Genomic DNA, 21,596 nt, shown 5'->3' with positions numbered 1-21,596 from the left:
TTGATCATCTTTTCAATTTCTTTTCTTCCATATGTCATAACTTAAACCAAATTTTCCTTTCATCTTTTGGGATTTTTCCACTCACACAGAACTCTATTACGATGTTCAAGAAAAAAACACGAGTCATACATACAATATTTGACAAAACAAGTTACTCATGATTTTATTTTATGTACTTAAATGTAGCATTCATTTTGACAAACTATAATTAAAACTGTTAAAAAGTCCTATTTTGGATAAATTCCATATAAATTTCAGTAAAATGTTAAACAATGTCCATCCAAGGATTTAAATTTGTGCAGGAGCTTATTTGCATTTCAGTTGTATTTTGCCAGAAATATTGGGATTAGGGACTAAGATTTCATCAAAACAAATAATATTTTGATGCAAAAGATTTTTGATCAAAATTTTTGCAAAAAAATATAAATTTCAAAGAAAAAAATTAAAAATATCAATGAAAACTACCTCCCATGAGAATCCAATAAAGTCAAGCAAAATGTTCTTCTCTAAGCTCAAATTTCTTGATCAAATTTTGATGAACGACTAAAATTAATCAAGAGTCGACACAGAACTCATGCCAAATCTTTTTTCATCAATATAAAATGTTTCTGACATGAAAACATTATAACAAAAATATTTATTCCAATATATCAATCGTTAGAGTGTAACATAAACTTCATAATATTAAAATAATGGTAAACTCTCAATATTTTTCGGACAAAATTTTCTAAAATGTTCATTATGGGTTCAATTGATCTGAATAGTTCGAAAAGGTATATTTTCCTTCTAAATAGATCATGATCATTGTTGATTACGAGATTATTGATATTTATTCAATATCTGATATATAAATCCAATTAGTGCCTGGTAAAAAGGGCTAAGAAAACTAACTTTCACTTAAATTTAGAAAATAGCGCCTTTAAGTATGCAATGACTTTCCCAAGTAACACAGATTAAGCCAATTGGCTTTTTTGAGTTTTAATATTGTTTTGTGAAGACTTTTCCATGGCATCAAATTTTTAAAACGGTTCTATTGTAACATAGGAAATGCTTCATTTATCGTGTGTTTTGAAAGAGCCCTGAAAGTTTTGCTAAAACTTTAATAAAACACTATCTTAAGAGTGCTGTAAAAACGTTGCAAAAGTAATGCTTAAGCATCAATAAAACACATACCATCCTGTTTTTATCAGAGCTTAGGTACCAGTTTTAAAAATGCGCTCAATGCGCTTTTAAAACTAGCCTTCAAGCCAAGTTGAAAAACTGTTTTATTGGAACAGTCAATGTAGGCATGATAAAACTAAGTGACAGATAATTTGACAATCGAGAAGAACGTATACACGCTTAAACTTTTTTACCTCTTTTTGAGATAGCATAATCTGTTTTGAAAGAATTATCACTCAAAATTGAGAAAAACGGGTCATCAAAATGATATAAATTAAAACAGTCAAATTCATCTGAAAAATAAAAACAACTTTGTTGCATCCGCATTCAAATTTCAAAACAACCGCAAATCAGTCTACATCATTAATCAATGCGAAGTTAATCTATATTTACGTCATACAATCCAGAGTTAACAAAATTCTTTCCGGATAAAACGCCCTTGAAAATTTCTAGAAGACTGCAGCCACCGGCTTCTCCTCAGCAAAGATGGAGAAATTGAGCTTCATCACTAGCGAAAATGTTCATTCTAAGCTTTCATCAGCCTCGACAAGTTTCAGATGATATATTCAGAATGAAGACCACAAGCATTGGTCGATCATTGAAAATTACGATTTATTTAAACCGTAACGCAGTTCTGGTTATCGTAAGCAAAATATCCGACCAAGGCACGTTTTATAGAATTGTTTTATCGCTTCCAATTGCAACAATAACCATTATAGTTCGATATGTTGCATATTATAATTAATAGCATTTCCTAAACCGTTAGCATAGTGTTTGCAGAAAAGTTTTCCCATACAACTGTTTTAACAGTTTTTAAACAGTTACATAACCTAACTACAGATTTAAAATTCAATCTTTTCGGAATTCACGATTCAGGCAATGTATTTTACAATTTCTTTAATCGTTTGCTAAACGTTTTTTTTACCTTTAATAAATTGTCGTTTGACGATTTCAGAAATCGTTCGGTTATAATCCTCATTTATGCGGATTATTATTTAGCTTTGAGGCCATGCTTTTGATGACAGTAAATTATCTATTCCATAACAGTCTGAGATTATTTGATAACAATACCCACTTGGTATTTAAAGATAATTGACCATCCTCTAATCATAGCCAAAAGGAAACAAAACAAAAAGTTGCATGAATGCCTTTTGCCAAGCAAATGTTCTCATTTTTTGCAAAAAACTCCTCTTCCTCAAAAATGGATGAATCCATCATGAGCGTGTGTTCCATTTAGGGAAACGTCAAACGAAGCTGTGATTCAAGGTCTCTTAAAACCATTTTAAAACTGTTAATTGAAATTGTTTTATTACAATATTTTTCTAACCGGCATAAAACCATTTTAATACTGTTTTACAACTGCCCTAAGATTTTCAATATTAATTTACTGATCGCCATATTGATTGTGAAATTGAATCGAAATTACTGACGCCATCTTGATGGAAATTATACTTTAATACTATAAACTAGACATTTTTAACAAATTTGACAATGTTGGTGGTACTATTTGTTGTATAGGTCATAAATTTCAATGCAAAACAAAAATTGCATCATTTGAGCAAATTTATATTTTCCTTAAATTATTTTTTTCAATTAAAAAAATGCTCAAAATGTAGTCAATCTTAATTTTCTTTGAGGCGCGCTTATGTTTTGATGCTAATTCGTATATATTTCACCAGAAATCTGAGGTTGCAGGAAGTTTCATGCTAAGATTGAAAATGAAAATGAGAATATTTTTAAAATATTTCAAATGGAATCTTTACCAATCACCAAATGCTTGAGAGAGTAAGTGATAACACGACAAAAAAAACGGAACAGAAAGCTCCCACAGTAAAATTTCTATCAGATTCCACAGCTGCCACAGTAAAATTCCTATCAGATTTCACAGCTCCCACAGTAAAATTCCTATCAGATTCCTTGACGTTGTTTTAAAGGAGCTGTGGATAGTCTTAAAAGAGCTCTGAAAGGTTTCTTAAGGCTATGTCTATATGGTCGAATAAAACTATTCTGTTGGATGTTTTATTATAGCGTATAGAATTAGCTTTAAAAACGTTAATAAAATGGTCCCTTTTGGCCATAAGTTAGCTTTAAAGTAGTTGTGCTAATAGCGTAGAATGCGCTTTGGCTTATAAAGTAGCTTTAGGAAATAGTCTTAAGCGGACTGTTAAGGTTGGAATAAAACTTAAATTGTTACTTGGGTTTAGTACCGACCCCGTTCGATTTTGGCAACATTCGATTTTGGCAACATCTGAGCAAAAACCGTTCGTTTTTGGCAGCATCCAAAAAATATGATTTTTTTTGTCACTTTTTTATTTCTTATTTTCATTTCAAATTAATCAAAATTAATGTAAAACGTTCTTTTTTGCATGAAATTTTTCAATTTGGCTTAATTTTAATAGTTTTAAACAGTAAAAATATGAATTTTCCCATGTTTTACTGCTTAAAACTAGTATAATTGAGCCAAATTGAAAAAAATTATGCTAATATAAGGTTTTACATCAATTATGACTATTTCGAAATAAAATTAAAAATTAAAAAGTGACAAAAAAAACAGTTGGATTTTGGCAACATAAAATTTACGAGCGTGTTGCCAAAAACGAACGGGGTCTGTATAGAGAAATACCTTTAGAATTTTCTGCTTGTGACATTTTAAAATTGTGAAGTGAGACAAACATGACCAAACTAGTAAATTGACATTATATTTTGAACTGTTTTTTTTTCCAAGGATTAGGGCCCCCGAAATGAAGGATCAAATCTCCTTCAATAAAGGATCATGTCTTTCAAAATATCGCAATTTTTTTACTTCCGTGAATAGATTCCATAGATTTATGAATGTTGCCCCTAAAACTTGGCTCATAAAATTTTGATCTAGAATCAGTTTCGGAAATCGTATTTTTCAGAAATTGTATGGAAATTCGGATACAGATTCAAAGCGCAATTTTTGAATTCAGGTTCATGATTCAGATTCAGAATGAATTTTACAATCAACAATGTGCATAGGTTTTACAATTAACATTGAGGAGGGATTCAAGAGATCATGAACCTTAGATTGCTTGTCAATTCAATTTCCAGATTTAAAATTTTGAATCAAAATTAGTATGTAAACACAATTGAGCTAAAAATCACTCATTAGAATTAGAATTCAAGTTTTTTGTTTTATGCGAAAAAAACGTAAATTTTATTTTTTTTAAATCATCCACAGGATTTCCATTATGGAATTGATTTTTTATGAAAAAAATTTGCTGTTACAGAAAAATGTACCTGATTTTCACAAAAAAATCTGCACAAAATTTTATTTTTTCTCAATGTATTGTTTAAGGACACAAAAATTCGGCATTTAGTATTTCAGAAACCAATTAACAAAATTCTGCTAATTCAACATATTTGAGTAACGGGAAGTGTTGTGTTGAATTATGTAGAATGCGATTTCATTATTAGATTCATAACTATTAAATTATGCTTTTAAATGAAGCATACAAGCGGCAAGCGAAAAACCGAGATAACTCGTATTTGGCTATGTTTTAATATTGAAGTTTATTTAAAGTCAAACATCAAACTTAAATTATTAATTTGGTTCAAGTTTGCTCCGATGATCTGATAATTTTTTTCTCTTACTTTTTTTTTTAATTTGTTTATTTTTATCAAAGGTTAAAATCTTTGAATTTTCAAAATCGTTTGGAAGATTGAGCTTGTTTGATTTTAGTACAGAATAAGTTTTTTTTTCTCTAAGAAATGGAAGGCTGACTAAAAAAGCTTATTTTATGCTCAAATCAACTAAGTTTAATCTTCCAGACTCTTGAACAAATTCAAAGATTTTAAACATCAATGGAAGTGAATGATCATCTTTAAGGTTTTGGACCCATTTTCTAAAGTTTAGATTTAATTCGAAAACTTTTATCGAATAATGAAAAATGAATAATCATATAGCTGCTATCATTTTTTTCTGTATTCGTGCATTGTTGGGCAAAAAATCATAGGTAAAAGTCTGCCACCAAACCCTCCCCCCCATCATGAATCAGTTGTTCCTACGGCCCTTTGAGAACTAATATGGCAAAAATAGTCAATGGACCTTTTACCTACGGATTTTAGACCTAGGGTCAGGGCACCCTGAATTAAGGATCAAGTCTCTTGTAACTTGAAAAAAAAATCACAATTTTTAGTCTTACTAGCACTAGCTAGGGGATCAAGTATAACGCTGAACTTTTTGATGAGAATGCTTTTTCGATAAAAATCAAGCTCCAAGACGATTACGGACAAGAACAAACTGAACGTAAAAAGTTTCGAAAAAACTGAACAAAATCTCAATTTTTGAAAAAAAAAAACATTCTGGTTTCAGAAATTTTGTTTGCTAAAACTTTACCTGAAATCATTTACGCATACAAACATTCATGTCTTATAAACTTTCAAAAAAAAAAAACAAAAAAACATTCAAAATTCCCTATGAACTACCATGGAACTCTCCTATTTATTTGAGCATTAAGTTATTTCTATACATCAGAAAATAACTTTTGCGTGTGCAAATAATTTTCAGAAGAAACAGTTTAATAAAAAGATGAATCATTTATCATTATTGAAATTTCCTGAAAACCTCATTTGGAAATTCATTAGTTTTCTGGAAGTTTGTGACGGTCGCCATGCAGTTTTTCAACATGTTTTTTGAATGAATAAAATTTAAACAACAGCGGTGAGGAATAAAAACTCTACATGCCGTAAGGAATCTTCAATTTCATTGTAGCGCAATTTTTCAAATTTGTAAAAATGTGTACATTTAAAACGTGACAAGTTTATAGCCACGATTATTTCATGCATGACTGTCGATCTAAGGTTTTCCAAATTAATATACTTGTTAAGAAAATGGTAAATTTTCAAAGATAAGGAAGAGACCAAAATGTTTTCGATTTTCTTTTGTGTTGCGGTAGAAGTTGACCCTCATCACCACTATGCACTTTTTTTTACTTTCGGTGGCGCTGTTTTGATAGTTGTGACTAGGGAAAGCTTGGAATTGCATGCAAGTTTACTCAAAAGTCACAGTTAAAGGTGTAAGATATCAGCCTGTGAAACTGGATATGAATGCTCTGAATGTTATCTCTTTTTAGCAGTTAGTTTTTTCTTGTCACATTTCCAATATTGTGAAGAAAATTTTTTAAAACGAGACACAGAAAATTAAGTAGCTGAGTCAGGGACATTTTTAAGAATACCTCGTTGAGATTTGTTACAAATTTTCTTCGAATTGTTGGAGCTATACCATGGCGTATGTTTGGGTAGTTTTTGATCCAAACCTTGGAAACATCTGTATCGTAGTATCAACACAGATTTTGTTCCGGATTTGATTCGCTCATTAGATTGATTTTAATTTTTATTGCTGCTTATGCTTCCCCATTTCTACTGACATAGATTTTGTTGCTATTTATCTTTTAAATAAACCATTAAACTCCTCTCAAGGATCTTGTTCATTTCTAATCTCCATTATTCAGTTTTGAATGTTAAACCTTCGTTCAGGAAAAAACGCCGAGAAACGACCTTTTATTAATTAAAAAGCACAAAATATAAGATTGAGAATGAACAGATACATTTTAATAAAAATTTGTAAAAATTAAATAAGGGGAGAATGAGGATAACCTGGGTAAATTTGATCCCTTAGCTATATCTAGAAACTGGAAGAACTAACAAAGATCAAAAGTTCTAGAAAAATGTTGCCAAATGGAGCAAAACAGCGCAAAAATTTTGATGTCTTTCTCAATTTTGTCTTCAAGTATGCAATGACACTAGAAAGACATAGTTTTGAAATTTTCTTCTTCTGACATTTATAAATTGTGAAATGAGAACAAACATGACAAAAATAGTCATTTTGTTTGATTTTTTTTCCACATATTAGGGACCCCGGAATGAAGGATCAAGTCTCCTTTAACTTTAAAATTATCTCAATTTTTTTACTTCCACGAAAATGCGTCTAGTTCATCTACGGGTTCAAGTATCGTTTCAACTTTTGGAACATAGAAACATAAAATTTCACGCTGTCAGAAAGTTCAAAAGACGGTGAGTTGCTAAATTTTTCAAAAAAAGATATGTCAAAAATAAGAAAATGGGATCAAGTATCCCCATTCTCCCCTATATTCATGATTCATATCCAAAATTCCTAATTCATTTACATCAAATACTTATTTCTGAACATATATAAAAAAAAACTTTAAATGATTTTAAGTTATTGTTTGTTGTTTCATATTTCATATTTGAATCCTCACCAGTTTTGGAATTTAATTTATGTTTCGTTATTTTGCTTTGACAGGGATAAAAATGCGACACAATAAAAAATATGTAATCTCAATTGGGCATTCTAATCAAATTTTTGCATTGGGAATTTTGAAACACAATTCAGAATTCAGCTTCATATTCAGATAAATACAGCATTCGGATTTAAGCTTTCATAGGATCTATAATAAGATTCATAGGATTTGATAATAAAAATTTTAGATGAAAATTTTTCAATTTTGGTTAAAAGTTAGAACACTTAGACATGCTATCCAAATGGAGATCACATCAAAATAGCAAATCAGCCTCGAAAGCCCGGAAAGCTAAAAATCTTGCGTACATATTTGCTGAAGTTGGCGAAATTATTTTCAAAATAAATAAACTAACAGGTAAACATTTCGGAAAGTGAAAAAATCATGGACACATTATCGAAAGACTTTCATTTAGAAAATTCGTTTATTGCAAAATCCAAATTTAAAGCTCTAAAAATCTTCTGCAGAGCTTTTGTTATATTGAACTAACTAACTGTCACATGGGAAACTCTGAATTTTCCTATCCAATGCACTGTTCACGAAAAGAATTCGATCGGGAGGTCTAGAACAACAAGTATAAATTTTGAAGAAAATTATAAAATTACCGATAAAACTTTCTACAATTACAAGTACCAATAACTGGCAACATTGTTGATAATTTAAAAAAAAATTGTTTTATGAAACGGTATTCTCTATTTATGATTATTTCTATCAAAGACAGAAAAGTTTGAGTAGAGGGAAGAGAGAGTTTAACCATTTAGCATTATTTTGTTTTTCCCTTGAAAAAATTGGTATTCTAACTCGATTTCCTTAATTTCCAGAAGTGTGACGAACCTGTACAGAATGGCAAATATTTTTTTAAGAAAAAAAAAGTAATACAGAGTGTTTGGTTTTTCTCACTTTCTTATTGCTGATCTAAATTGAGCGTACTGATAGATTTTTAGAAAAAAAAATCTGGCTCTCAAAAGATAAAGTACGCTAAAAATACGAATAAAAAGGAATTTTTTAAGGGATTTTTCAAGTTTATAATGCACGTTGTGGCAATAGACTGAGTCGATTTGGGGTCATTTTCGAATTTTTAAAACCCTGGGGTCTAAAAAGCTTCGTTTTGGTCCGAAACTCATCCATGATTTTTTGTAGAATTTTTAAGTAACGTTTACATGAGTAAATTGAACTTTTAGGTTTGCATGGGAAAATTGAATATTTTGTACTGAAAAATCAACATCATTTTTGTTTCTTCTGTGGAACCGAGCCAGCTGATGGTTTTTGTGTCAATTTATAAAATTCCTAAACGAAATTTTTCACTGAACTACTTTGTCCAAGACCGTAACTTCTTATTAAATTATTTAAAACAGTTATAAGCTGTTGAATGTGAATATGTCTTTTCGCACTGATAAACAATAAATTCAAATGACATCACTGCAGGGTGCCTAGCGAAGTTTTACGTCACAACTTTTCATGCAATTCTTTGCGAGGCTCAAGCAGTGATGTCATTTGAATTTATTGTTTATCAGTGCGAAATGATATATCCACATTTAACAGCTAATAACTTTTTTGTCTTATGAAATAAGAAGTTACGGTCTTGGACAAAGTTGTTCAGTGGAAAATTTCCTTCAGGAATTTTATAAATTGGCACAAAAACCATCAGCTGGCTCGGTTCCACAAAAGAAACAAAAATGATGTTGATTTTTCAATACAAAATATTCAATTTTCCCATGCAAACCTAAAAATTCAATTTACTCATGTAAACGTTACTAAAAAATTCTACAAAAAATCATGGATGAGTTTTGGACCAAAATGAAACTTTTTAGATCCCAGGTTTTGAGAAATTCAAAAATGATTCCAAATCGACTCAGTCTATTGTGGCAACTTAAGATAATCTACATATATAAATAAATAATATGCTTGAAACATTATTAAAAATGAAAAATTTATTTTGTCAGTGACTTTTTGTTAAAAAATAAAATTTTTCAAGAAACATATCAAGATAACATCTTTATTTCATTAAAAAAAATTTTTTTCAAACAAACACTGCAGAAAGCTACATACATTCCATAATACAAAACAGTTACTTTTCAGATTTTTTTTAAAGTAAGAATTACTGTAATGCTGGGTGAATAAACTTTATCATCCTTGCCTCAACTCAAAACTTAATTTTTTCTTCGATTTCAATGGTTATTTAAGATAATAAGTCCTAAACGTTTCCAGTTTTTTAAGCTTTAAAAAAAATTAATTAGGGATCTAGAAAACTTCATTCGACAGAATTGACAATAAAAAATAATGCGAAAAACAAATAAATTGGAATAAATTGCACAAAAGCTTGTATGCAACCAAACTGCATACTATATTATTGCATAAAACTTATAAATCATGTATTTTTTTATCGAAAAATTCAATAAAATCAAGAATACAAAATCTGAATTCATTTCCATCTTCCATAATTTGGTTCTTAGTCTTGTAATCTTTCGAATATTTGAATTTTTATTTCAAATTTACCTAAAATATTTCAAACTTTATTTATTCCCCCCTTCGGGATTTTGGAAATTTGGGGTGACAAAAGAAAAAATTGATATTTGTTCCAGCATAATTTATTTATTAATTATAAAAACCCTGTGAAGAAAATTTCAAATTAAAATTAAGATTTTTAAAGAACACAATCTCGAAAATGAGTTCGGCTCTTATTTTATAATTGTAGTTTTCACCCCTTTCTGACTTTTTTGAGCAATTTTGAAATTTGATTCCATATCTGAATTCCGCTTTTTGAACCTGAATAAAAATTCTGAATTACTGATTTGAAATCGATTGTTGGATCTAAATTTGAACCGAAAAGGGCATTTTATAACAGAATCCCTAACCCTTCGTTTCATAAAGTAACAAATTTGCAATAATTACTCCGGGGCCCATGTATTAACATTCTACTACAGGAGACCAACCTGGCGTATACGTCTCTGGGTCGCAGTTTAAAAAAAAAAGAAATTGAGAAATTTTTCTTGATGTACACATCATTTCCAATTGCTTAGAATGATTTTTAAGGGAAAATGAAAAATCATGAAATGAGGGATTAACCAGAAATCTCATATTTGAATTATGAATCTTTGATTCTATATGAATTCCAGCTTAAATTATTTTTTCGTAATTCAACTAGTGAATCTGAATGAAACTTCCGAATGATGAAACTCTGATAAACCCAAAATATTTCGATTCTGGATCACCGTTATGAAACGTTTTCGAGTTTAAATTTTGCCTAAGAATCAAGAATAAAAATTTCAATTCCAAAACTTAAAAATGGTTTTTAATTTTAAATATTTTCTTTCAACATTCCGGTATGATGAGTTTCGAACAGGAAAATGAATTGAATTTTAAAATTCAAAACCAAAGATTCGAATCAGGAAAATGGAAGGACGTCAAAAGCAGGAAGGAACAAAGGATACTCACAAGACTAAGAACGGGGCACACGAGGATGACTCACGGTCATATTCTTGAAGCGAAAGAAGAACCAACATGTAGTGCTTGTGGTGTAGTGATATCAGTGAAACATTTATTAACAGACTGCCGAAAATACTCCATCCAAAGACAAAATTTTTCAATAGAAGGTGGATTACAAACAATTTTGGAAAACAACAAGGATAGTGAGAAAAAACTTATTGAATTTCTTAAACAAAGTGAATTGTTCAGTGAAATCTAGTGGAATGTAAAACAGTCGAAACTTTGAAATGAGGGCGAAAGCAATTGGTTAAACCCTCTATAAATAAAGCGTACAAAAAAAAAAGGATTTTGTCCCAAGGAACGAACTGAATATCAAGAATAAAAAAAACTGGGTACCGATTGCAGAATCTGATCACAGGCAACAAATTTTAATTAAAAAAAAATTGGAACCAGAATATTGGAAATGATTTGAACCTAAGCTTACAAGATATTTTTTCGCACTTGTCCGGACAGGACAAATCCGGGTTATTTTATCTTAAAACTTTGCGAAATCCGGGCATCCGATTGCAAAGTTTACAACTCAAAATCTGGGTAATACCTAAACAAATTTGGGAATTCTTGAAAAAAAAATCAAAAAATTGCTTCATGATCAGCCAGGTAATTGGGATAAAATTAACTCAAAAATTTTTTTTGGACGCAAAATACACTATTGTGATCACGCAGTTTAATTTTTTTTATTTGAAATAAAGTTAAAACATTCTGGCAACCTTAATGAGTCTTATCTCATTATTCGAATTTATTAATCGAATAAAATTCGATATTCGGGACTAAGGACTGCACCCAAAATTCATGCATCAATTCCTTTTGTTAATAATTTTTTGAAAAACTGTAGTAGAATTGTGGACCTGGGTTAAGATTTCGAGGGTTTGACTTTAGCTCTGTCAGTTCTGTGTCGAGATTGTTACTCTTGATTAACTTAAGTCGTTTGGGCTAAGAGAAGAACATTTTGGTTGACATTGTTGGATTCTCATAGGGAGGGGGGGGGGGGTTCTGAATCATCAAAACGTGTGAAGAATTTCTTCCAAACATTCTTAGTTTAGCAAAAACGTTCATGAATATATGATATTTTCCCGTACTGTCTTTGATTTCTGTGTACCCTTATTTCTGGTCATCGACTAAGGTTAAAGCGCCTTTACTCGCTCTTGAAAAAAAAATCTAACACTAATAAATTGACAAAGGCATCCTCAGCTTACATAAGTTTTTAAAATATATTTACTGTTTTTTCTGTCTTAAGAAAGTCGATTCTGCTGAAAAGAGGTAAATATATATTTATTTTTAACGGTTGATTTGAAATGACATGGAAAGATCTTACCATTTCGATGTTCGTCATTCGTTTAAGAAGATACGTATTTCTTCAATCAAAGCAGTCCAGAATTTCAAGTCTATGCTCGCTCGGAGTTCACGAGAAGGATCGAAAATAAAGATACTAGCCACGTTTGCTGGTTGAAAATGTTCAAATTTCGCTATATATCAATGTTTTCATACTAATTGAAATATAATTTTAAATTTATTTTCAAGCTTCGGGTATGTTTCAGATTTACGCTGAATCGCGAAAAAATATTTCAAATAGCAGTGGGCCAAGCGACAACGCGAAAAAATTAATACGGAACGGAACGTATCTTTATTTGACACATTCCAGCTATTTAGGCTTAAACATTCATTAAAGTAAAACATTTTTAAAAACACTATTAATCAGTCTCAATTCGGGGGAAAGAACTGCAGCGTTATACCTTCGTTTTTTTTTTCTTAAGACACCACTTAATAAAAGACGCCCAGCGCAGTCTTCCAATTTTAGACTTAGTTTTCCGGAAACGTATATTATCGACTTTTCGGCGGCTAATGCTAAGTTCACCCGCTGTGCTCAATTTACACCATAATTAGATAATAATTTTCTTCACATTTTATCAATTTCACATATCGGAACAAATTTCCACGAGATGAGAGAAAAAATCGCGCCGGTCGCCGGCAAGTCAACGACTTCTATTTTTCTTAAAATGTCAAAAATTGATGTTATCACAAAAAAAAAATTGTCACAAATTGTCTTGAAAATTTTAAAAATCACGGACATCGGAAAAATTGAATTTCTGATTTTGATGTCAAATAACTTAAAAAATGCATAGAGGTCGAGATGTGGTGATATCTCGAAAAAAATTTAGGACAAAAATCGACTTTGAGACCAGCCGTTTTGTTTCCAGAAAGTCGATTTTTGGTAAAAAAAAAATTCGGGATAACGCCAGATCTTGACGTTTCATACATTTCTAAGTCATCTTACTTCAAAATTAAATTTTCGATTTTCAGAATTTCCTTTGTTTCCCTCTTACGTAATTTTGAAGCTTAGTTGACTAGTCATATCCACCTTAAATCATTGAACTTGAAATGCTTAGATATGATCATTCATTTGAAACTTTATATTTAATAATATACATATTTGATTACACTTTGTTCAACTTACGCACTTTAAATTCCATGATCGCTGGCTATGGTTTCCCTTTACGTAATTTTTAAATATTTAAAGTCGATTTTTGACCAACTTCTTTTAGGGAGTAACACCAGATTTTGATGTTTGAAGCATTTCTTGGTCATGTGGCATCAAAATTAAAATTTTGAAGCCACATGACCAAATTGGGATGGAATTTAGCTCGTTTTTATGGAGAATCTAAAAAATGTTTAACTTACACCTTAACTTACATATTCTTCTTTGGCTCTGAGACCCTTATTAGTAAAATCATTGCATATCTTCTGATGACTAAAAACATTTGACGATTTCTTGAAGATTTTAAAAGTTATTATAAAAACTTTTTTTTCTTAGCATACTTATTCAAGAAAATTTTAAATGTATCTTCTCTCACTATAGTGCTCTTTTTTATTGATAAAGGTTTGGTTATTAAAATAAAACGTTTTTAAAGAATTTCTGTTGTCATTCAAGGAAGCCACATTAAAAAAAAATAAAAAGCAATATCATTTCTATTTTTGTAGAATGAGGAGTATTGCGAATTAGGATTTGGTGTAACAATTTAGTTCAATACACGATTGAGGTTAAAAAATTTACAAAAACTACAACCTACATCTCCTCTGTTGAGCCAGTTCTTGCCACGGCCCTGTGTTCAGCTTTGCATAAAGGGTGATACGGTCAAAATTTGGTCAATATCAACTTGACGTATTTCTTTCAATTTTGCATTTAAAATACCGGAACACCCCTCATTTTGAAGGTATGTGTATGTAGAATGTTGCTCCTATTTTGATTTTGGAATTCACTCTTCAGTTATCAAAATGCCGTCCAAGGAAGAAGAGCAGCCAATCAAAATTTTGCTCGCGCATCGCGAAAATCCGAGCTACTCGCACGCAAAGCTGGCAAAATCGCTAAAAGTTGCCAATTCAACCGTTACAAATGTAATTAAAGTGTTTGGGGAACGTTTGTCGACAGCCAGGAAGTATGGATCGGGGGGAAATCGAAAACCGGAAGCCGCTGAGACGACAAAGAGAGTTGCCGGTAGTTTCAAGCGAAACCCTAACCTCTCTCTCCGAGATGCCGCAAATATGCTGGGTGTATCGTCTACAACCGTGCATCGAGCCAAAACACGAGCCGGACTTTTTTTTATTAGTTGTTAACCCAGGTGGTAAATCCATTTTACGGATTGCATTCCAAGGCACGGCGAGCCACCGCGTCCCCCCAGTTTGCTACTCTGGGTCCATGGGTGCAATTGGATGACTCATCATACAATGCTAAGGAACACTGTACCCCCTACGCCATAAAGTCCACCTGGGGCCACTGACCTTTGTTCCCACCTCGAACTGTTTGACACACTTTGCTTCAATAGTGGGAGGTCATTTCGCGCTAGTGCGCTCCAAGGCAATACTCGTTTCCGAATCCTCTGTCAGCATAACCTCATTCTAACACAACTCGATGCGCGACCTCCTCTGACGAGTTAGGACCCGACGTCTCATCGTGTGAATGAGGTCCCCACGCAGCGCAACTACTAACTTTGTGAATCCAGTCCAAGATCCAGAAACACAAAGCGAGTTGTCGACGACACTTTCTCTGTTCAAACACGCGGGTAGGGGGGGGTAAGCCCCCTTGGCCACGTGTAGGACTCAGACTCCTCCGAACTCACAAATAGTGTTGACTTAAGTCACCACTCAGCGCAACTACCCGATCTTCAAGTCGGGCGCATGACCACCCGAAGCGCAGATCGGGCTATAGAACGCCCTCATCAGGTCACACTCGCGGTTCGGGCGCATCAATTCCCGAAACGCGTGTCGAACCCTGACACCTCCGGCAGAATGTGCCTCTCGGACACTGACGTGTAAACACGTCCCGAAGTGATCGGCCCACCATTGGCCACCACTTTGCGCATCTACTCATTTTGCGAATCGGGTCTATACCCACCGAAGCGCAAAACGAGTTGGCGATCGCTCTCCCTCCGGTCACGTCCGCATATCAGGGCCATGACCCCCCGAAAGCGTGTTGGACCATCACGCACACACCCAAGTACTGGTACCTAAGTACCCGGGTGCACCACTTCTTCCGCGCGGGTTTGGCAGACCCGTCGACAGCCTCTAGTGGATTTGGTGTAGTTCTCTTGACCGTACATCTGCAATACGCCGGACTTGCAGACACGTTTCCACTCTGCACCATGGGGAGGTGGAACTACTTCGCAGAGCAACCCAGACGAGCCGGACTATCGACTTACAAGAAGGTAGTGACTCCAAATCGCGATGATGAACAAAATACGACGGCCAAAGCACGATCCCGGAGGATGTACACGACGATGTTGACGAAGTTTGACTGCGTGGTAATGGACGACGAAACCTACGTCAAAGCCGACTACAAGCAGCTTCCGGGACAGGAGTTTTATACGGCAAAAGGATTGGTTTGGCAAGCCATGGCTTTCTGCGGCGAAGAATGTGGACAAGGTGGCTGTACAAAATCTGATGGCAGGGGTTAAGCGTAAGTCCCGGCAATTCGGGTTTGGAAAAGCGGAAGCCTAACTGAATATTTTTCCTGAATTTTATACTAATTAAACTTGAAAAAGAAATTTAATTTGATTTTTTAAATAAACGATTTCACCGATTTACACGCGTTTTCCCTTGACCAAATTTTGACTGTATCATCCTCTAGATGATTCAATTTCCGATTTGTGAAAAATAATATATTATTTTAAAAAAACTAACAAAACTTGTAAAACAAACAGCAGAACTAAGTATGTTATTTTTCTGCTTGCGTTTCTTTACAGCATGGCCCATTTAATTCAACAGCGAGTCTTCAACGTGTTGGCTAGATCTAATCTAACGTTCAGGTTCACTCGTTTTTACAAGATGCACGAAAACGCTCTTAAAGTGCTGCATGGATATACCGACAGCGTGATTCAGTCCCGGAAAAAGGAACTTGCCAGCAAGGCAAGCAAAACCGAGGACGCCGAAGATGATCTAGGCATCCGCAAGAAGGTCGCTTTTCTCGATATGCTGCTGGAGACGAGGGTCGACGGTAAACCTCTGGACGATCTAGAAATCCGTGAAGAGGTGGATACTTTCATGTTTGAGGGTCACGATACAACCACATCTGCCATAAGTTTCCTCTTGAGGGTGCTGGCTGAACATCCGGATGTTCAACGTAAAGTGTACGATGAAGTTCGTCATGTTATTGGAGATGATCTTAGCACACCGATTACTTTAAAAATGTTAAATGAACTCAACTATCTTGATCAGACGATCAAAGAGTGTCTTCGCATGTACCCCTCAGTTCCGATATTCGGTCGAAAGTTCCACGAAAATCATGAAATCAGTAAATAATCATCTACCGGCCTCAACTATCAAAATATCCTAACCAATTTTTTATTTCTTTCAGACGGAATGATTTTCCCGAAAGGCAGCAACGTGGTCTTCTTACCCTATTTCATGGGTAACGATCCGGACTATTTCGAAAATCCGGAACAATTTCGTCCGGAACGTTTTGCTGTAGAAACCTCAGCCGAGAAGAATAATCCCTATCGGTATGTTCCATTCAGCGCTGGCCCCAGGAACTGCATAGGACAGAAGTTTGCCGTTGCTGAAATCAAAAGTTTGATCAGCAAAACTTTGCGCCACTACGAGCTGCTTCCGTCTGGCATTGCCAAGGACCCGACCAAGAGTACCTTCGTGGCCGAAATGATTTTACGCGATGAAGCTGGAATGTTGGTGAAGCTCAGGAAAAGAGTGTGATTCTCATATCCTCATGACCCACAGATGCCTCAGCAGATCTATTGAGCCTCAATAATAAGGAGAACAAGGAAAGTGTCTACTAGGAAGGCTGATATACCTACTTTCAATTTTATCACTTTAAAGATATAGATTTTTAAATAAAATACTATTCTTTTATTTGTTGATTAGTTTAATTAATCCTCGGATTTGAGAATCTAGTAACACTAAGATAAATTTTTACATATCCCCTACAATTTTTTACGTCCGGTAATAAGCAAGGTAGGTTAAATTCATCCTGCTGTCCCGTTTGGCCATAAACCACTTAAAACAAAGCAAACTTTTCAATAACTTAGCTACAGTTGAATATTTGGGCTTTTCAAAATTGCTTTAAAAATGCAATGAATGTAAGTCTGAAATAAAATGCTTATTCAATTACAAAACTGGGTCTGTATTAAACCTATAAATTGAGAATGACATACATCAAAACTTAACGAAAAAATTCATTCATCTCATCATCACACTATCTTATTCAAGATTCTACCTTTATTGAGAGATAAATCTCAGTTAACCTTCCTATGCGGTAAGGGTCTAATGACCCAAACTATACTTTCTCGAATCGATATCTCAGGAATGGTTAAAGCTAGATACATGAAATTTTCTGACTTTTCCTAAAAAAAGGAGCTCTACAGTTTCTCATTTTCAGATTTTGGAATTTTGAATAGTCACCCAGCAAAAAAAAGGACAATGAGCCGGTTAGGATCAAAAAGACCCGGATTATTGTTTCGGTTTTAAAATCAAATCTACTGAACCGATTTTCATAAACTGTACCATTTTGAAATTGTTCAAATGTCTACTACTAGATTTTTCTCAAAGGGTGTTTGAAAAATAGGTGTTTTGCATCGAAGATAACTCATTTTGTAGAAGTCGTTTTGAAAAACATTTGATTGATATGAATTCAGATTGTTTATGAGCTAATATTCAAACAATAAAAGTGCTTAGTTTTACCATAGAGAACAGACATCGGGCCCCAAACAAAACTATGTCGAATTCGTGTGTAAGAATTTGAATTGTCGTCCATTTAAGAATCGTTAAAATTTGACCGAAAATCGCGCCAATTTCACGATGTATGAGCAGTTAATGCCTATTTTTAAGAGTTAAAAAATGTCAGCGGGTGAAAATTTTTTTTTTGGTTTGCTGTCAATATCAAAGGATTGGATACCAGATGATTTTGATATGTGTGCTCCCGGCAGTTGCAAACTTGAATAAATTTTATTCCGAAAGTGGGCCTGTGATTTTGACTCGGGAATACAATAAAAACTAATGTCGATACTGAAACAAATACAAGCTGGTATCACTGATTAGATGATACCCAATTAAAACGAACATCTACAGAAAATAATGAATGCAAATAAAATGTTTAACTTTGTAAGATATATTTGGTTCCAGTAGGAGGAGAGAGGAAGAGTAGGCGTGTGCTGAAGCGTCAACACGCGTTTTTATACAAAAACTAGCTGACCCGGCAAACTTGGTTGAGCCTGTATTTTTGAGATTTTTTTTATATTTTAGCACTGTTCCTTAGCCAGCCTTCCTTTTGAGTGGATAAAAGCAAGCGGATACCCTTATGTCAGAAAAAAATCCAGAATTATTATAATAAAGCTTAGTTCTTTTAGAAATGGGACACTTTCATTTGCTAATAGCTCGTTAACTAGTTATTGGATATTAAAAATTTTGACAGCATTTTGTTGCCTGTAAAAAGTACTATTCGACCTATTTTTTTCAAAATTTAAAATTTACGCGTTTTTGAGATATGTACGATGTAAGAGAAAAAGAAAAAAATAATTTTGCACAGTTTCCTTTAAAGTTCGTCATTATCAAATTGATAGCTGACAAAACCGTTGATTATTCAAAGAATTACTGAGTTTTTGTGGTGGATAAGTATGCAAACACTGTCAATAATGTCCACAAAGTTCAAATCAAGCATTGTAGTGAAGAAAATGATCGGCAACAACGGTTAAGGATCATCAGGGAAGTCAAGTCTCATACCAGCATTTTTAATTTTCAATAAACGAAAAACTAAGGGTAGACCGCTGAAATATCCAAAACAATTTTCTCCGATAAGCTGAAAGTGTTGCCTAGTGATGACTCATAGAAATCCAACCTCAAACAACCATTTTTTGATAGTTCCAAAGCTCTTAAGCTGTAAAACCGGTACCGAAAAAAAAACGTTCAAAAATGTGGTCAAAAATAATCAAATTTGTTCATTTCGAAACAACTGTATCCACTTAAATGCTTCCAGTTTCCAGTTTCCAGAGAAGTATTGGACCAAAAATTATCAGAAATTGAAGAAGGAGGGTGAAGCCACCTAAAATATAGATTTTACGAAGTATAAGTTGGAGAAACTGATCAATACCATGACTGAAAAAAGTGTGCGCCGGCCAATGGGAGATACCAAGAATAAAGTAGAAATTTCTTTAACAAAAAACGGTAAATATTTTTTTTCAAATTTTTTCATGAAATATCATAACATTACCTTCATTTTCTTCATAGAAAGTATTTGGTTCAAAAGAATGGTTTTTGAGATACAGGCATTCGTAACTGTCCCATTTCTAAAAGAACTAAGCTTTAGTTATAATTACTATAATAGTTCAATATACAAATAAGTTACGCTAACTTTTGGTTAGCGAACTTATTTTCTTCCGGAAACTTAAGAACGCTTAATCTATCAAGTTTCAATTTAGTTTAGCCATCAATCCTTTTCAAAAACTCCGATTTGATAAAGTATTTTGAAATTGCGCAAGATCTTTTTTTCTGAAGTCGTTATAAACTGAGTTTTTTTCGATTTGTGTTTACCTCTGTATTTAAATACATTGAAGTTTTCTTTAAGCATGGTCGTCAGAGTAGAAAAATTAAAAAATGGATTGGACAAAACCAGAACATTTAAAGAATAATGAAAATAAACTTAATTTTTAATATATTTTTTCATTATTTCAAATGCGGATTTTTCGGACTTTGTACTAAATACACTAATTGAATCTGATTGTGAATTGACAGAGCTGAGTTTGACAAATATTTAACAATTCAGGAAAAGTCACTATTCATCTCATTTTACAGCAACGCTTTTCTGATCAGTATAATGTTTGAAAATGTCTTTAAATTTGTGTCATCATTATCTTTTTTAATTTTCAGTTAGGGATTGGCAAATTGCACTATAAATAAGGAAATAAAAAAAAAGAATTAAAACTGTCATCTTTTTGAATTATATTTCTCTTAGCATTTGAAACCATGAATGAAGGCAAATCTTTTTTAAGTATTTGTAATGAAAATTCAAAACAATCACAAATTATTTAAAATTTTAGTTTAAAATCGTAAGATAAGAAACTGTAATCCAAACAGTTAAATTTAATTCTGAATTTTTTTGTTAATTTATATCAATATTCTGAATTTGGCTTTATGAATGTGAATTTTCAGTTATATTTGAACGTAAAATAAAAAGCTGATTTTCTTTGATCTTGATTTTATTTTTGTTAATCGAGCCCAAGTGTTTGTATTCTTAAACTCACTTGTGCTTGATAGATTGTTTTTTTTATATCAGATATCTGGTACAAAACTTTTTTTTTTGTATTTTTGTGTATTGGTTCAGATTTTTCTCTATACTTAAATGCTTCGAAGTTTTAAGTGGCATGCTTTTTACTTGAATGTTTAATTTTTATATTCTTTCAAGTTTGATGATATTTTTTATGACGGTCTTTTTTTTCTGACTTTTGAAACTGAGAGTTGGATCTAATATCAAGTTAAAGTCCTGTATAGCTAAACTTTGGAAAAGTTCCTTTTAACCACTGAGCATAAAAGGTAGTGTGCATTTTCCAATATTTCCTGATCCTCCTATCCGTTCTTATGATAGTGATGCAATTTACTTGGAATCACAAAATTGGTAACATTCAATTCTCAAACTGACTGAATAAATTCCTAATATCTTTTAACAATCAACCAAAAATAAATAAAGGTGATTTTTTATCAGTTATATGACTTTCTATTGGTGTTATCAAAACTTATCAAAAATGATTTGGTAATGGTAATGTTTTGAGTCTATCGAAAATTTTACATCCATATTGCTTGAGTTGTTAAGAGAATATGACATTTCAAAATTTATTAACGGTGCACGAACAATCATTTACGAAAATATTAGAATTGCCTTGATTCTGATGCAACAAAAAACAAATTTCGTAAATATGCTTCTTACCGGCTAGTTGTAGCACCCCATAGGGACAATCATATCCAACTATCCATTTTGCTGGTGCCACGTGAAAAGTACACTGGCAATGAAAATGGGCGCCAAAACTTCCTATAGAGAGAAGGATGAACATTTAAGCCTTGATAGCTTTTGGCGTCTTCCTACTCTGGGTGATTCGAATGAAAAAAAAAAAAAAATGGAAATTGGGTGCCATGACTTTTATTTGATACGAATAAAAACTAAAATTTTTTTTTTCAAAT

At 32.8% G+C, this 21,596-nt stretch overlaps 1 protein-coding gene across 1 annotated transcript in view; it reads left to right on the top strand.

Annotated features, from left to right (window-relative positions):
- LOC129753721 (uncharacterized) overlaps positions 1-21,596 on the top strand; it is an 85,311-nt gene that overhangs the window by 11,927 nt on the left and 51,788 nt on the right. Inside the window, 2 exon segments of the mRNA XM_055749566.1 lie at positions 16,245-16,710; positions 16,774-17,098. Coding sequence (XP_055605541.1) covers positions 16,245-16,710; positions 16,774-17,098 — 791 coding nt within the window.

This window comes from Uranotaenia lowii, chromosome 3, assembly GCF_029784155.1.
Source record: "Uranotaenia lowii strain MFRU-FL chromosome 3, ASM2978415v1, whole genome shotgun sequence".
Taxonomy (NCBI): domain Eukaryota; kingdom Metazoa; phylum Arthropoda; class Insecta; order Diptera; family Culicidae; genus Uranotaenia; species Uranotaenia lowii.
This window is presented reverse-complemented; position numbering and strand designations above follow the sequence as displayed.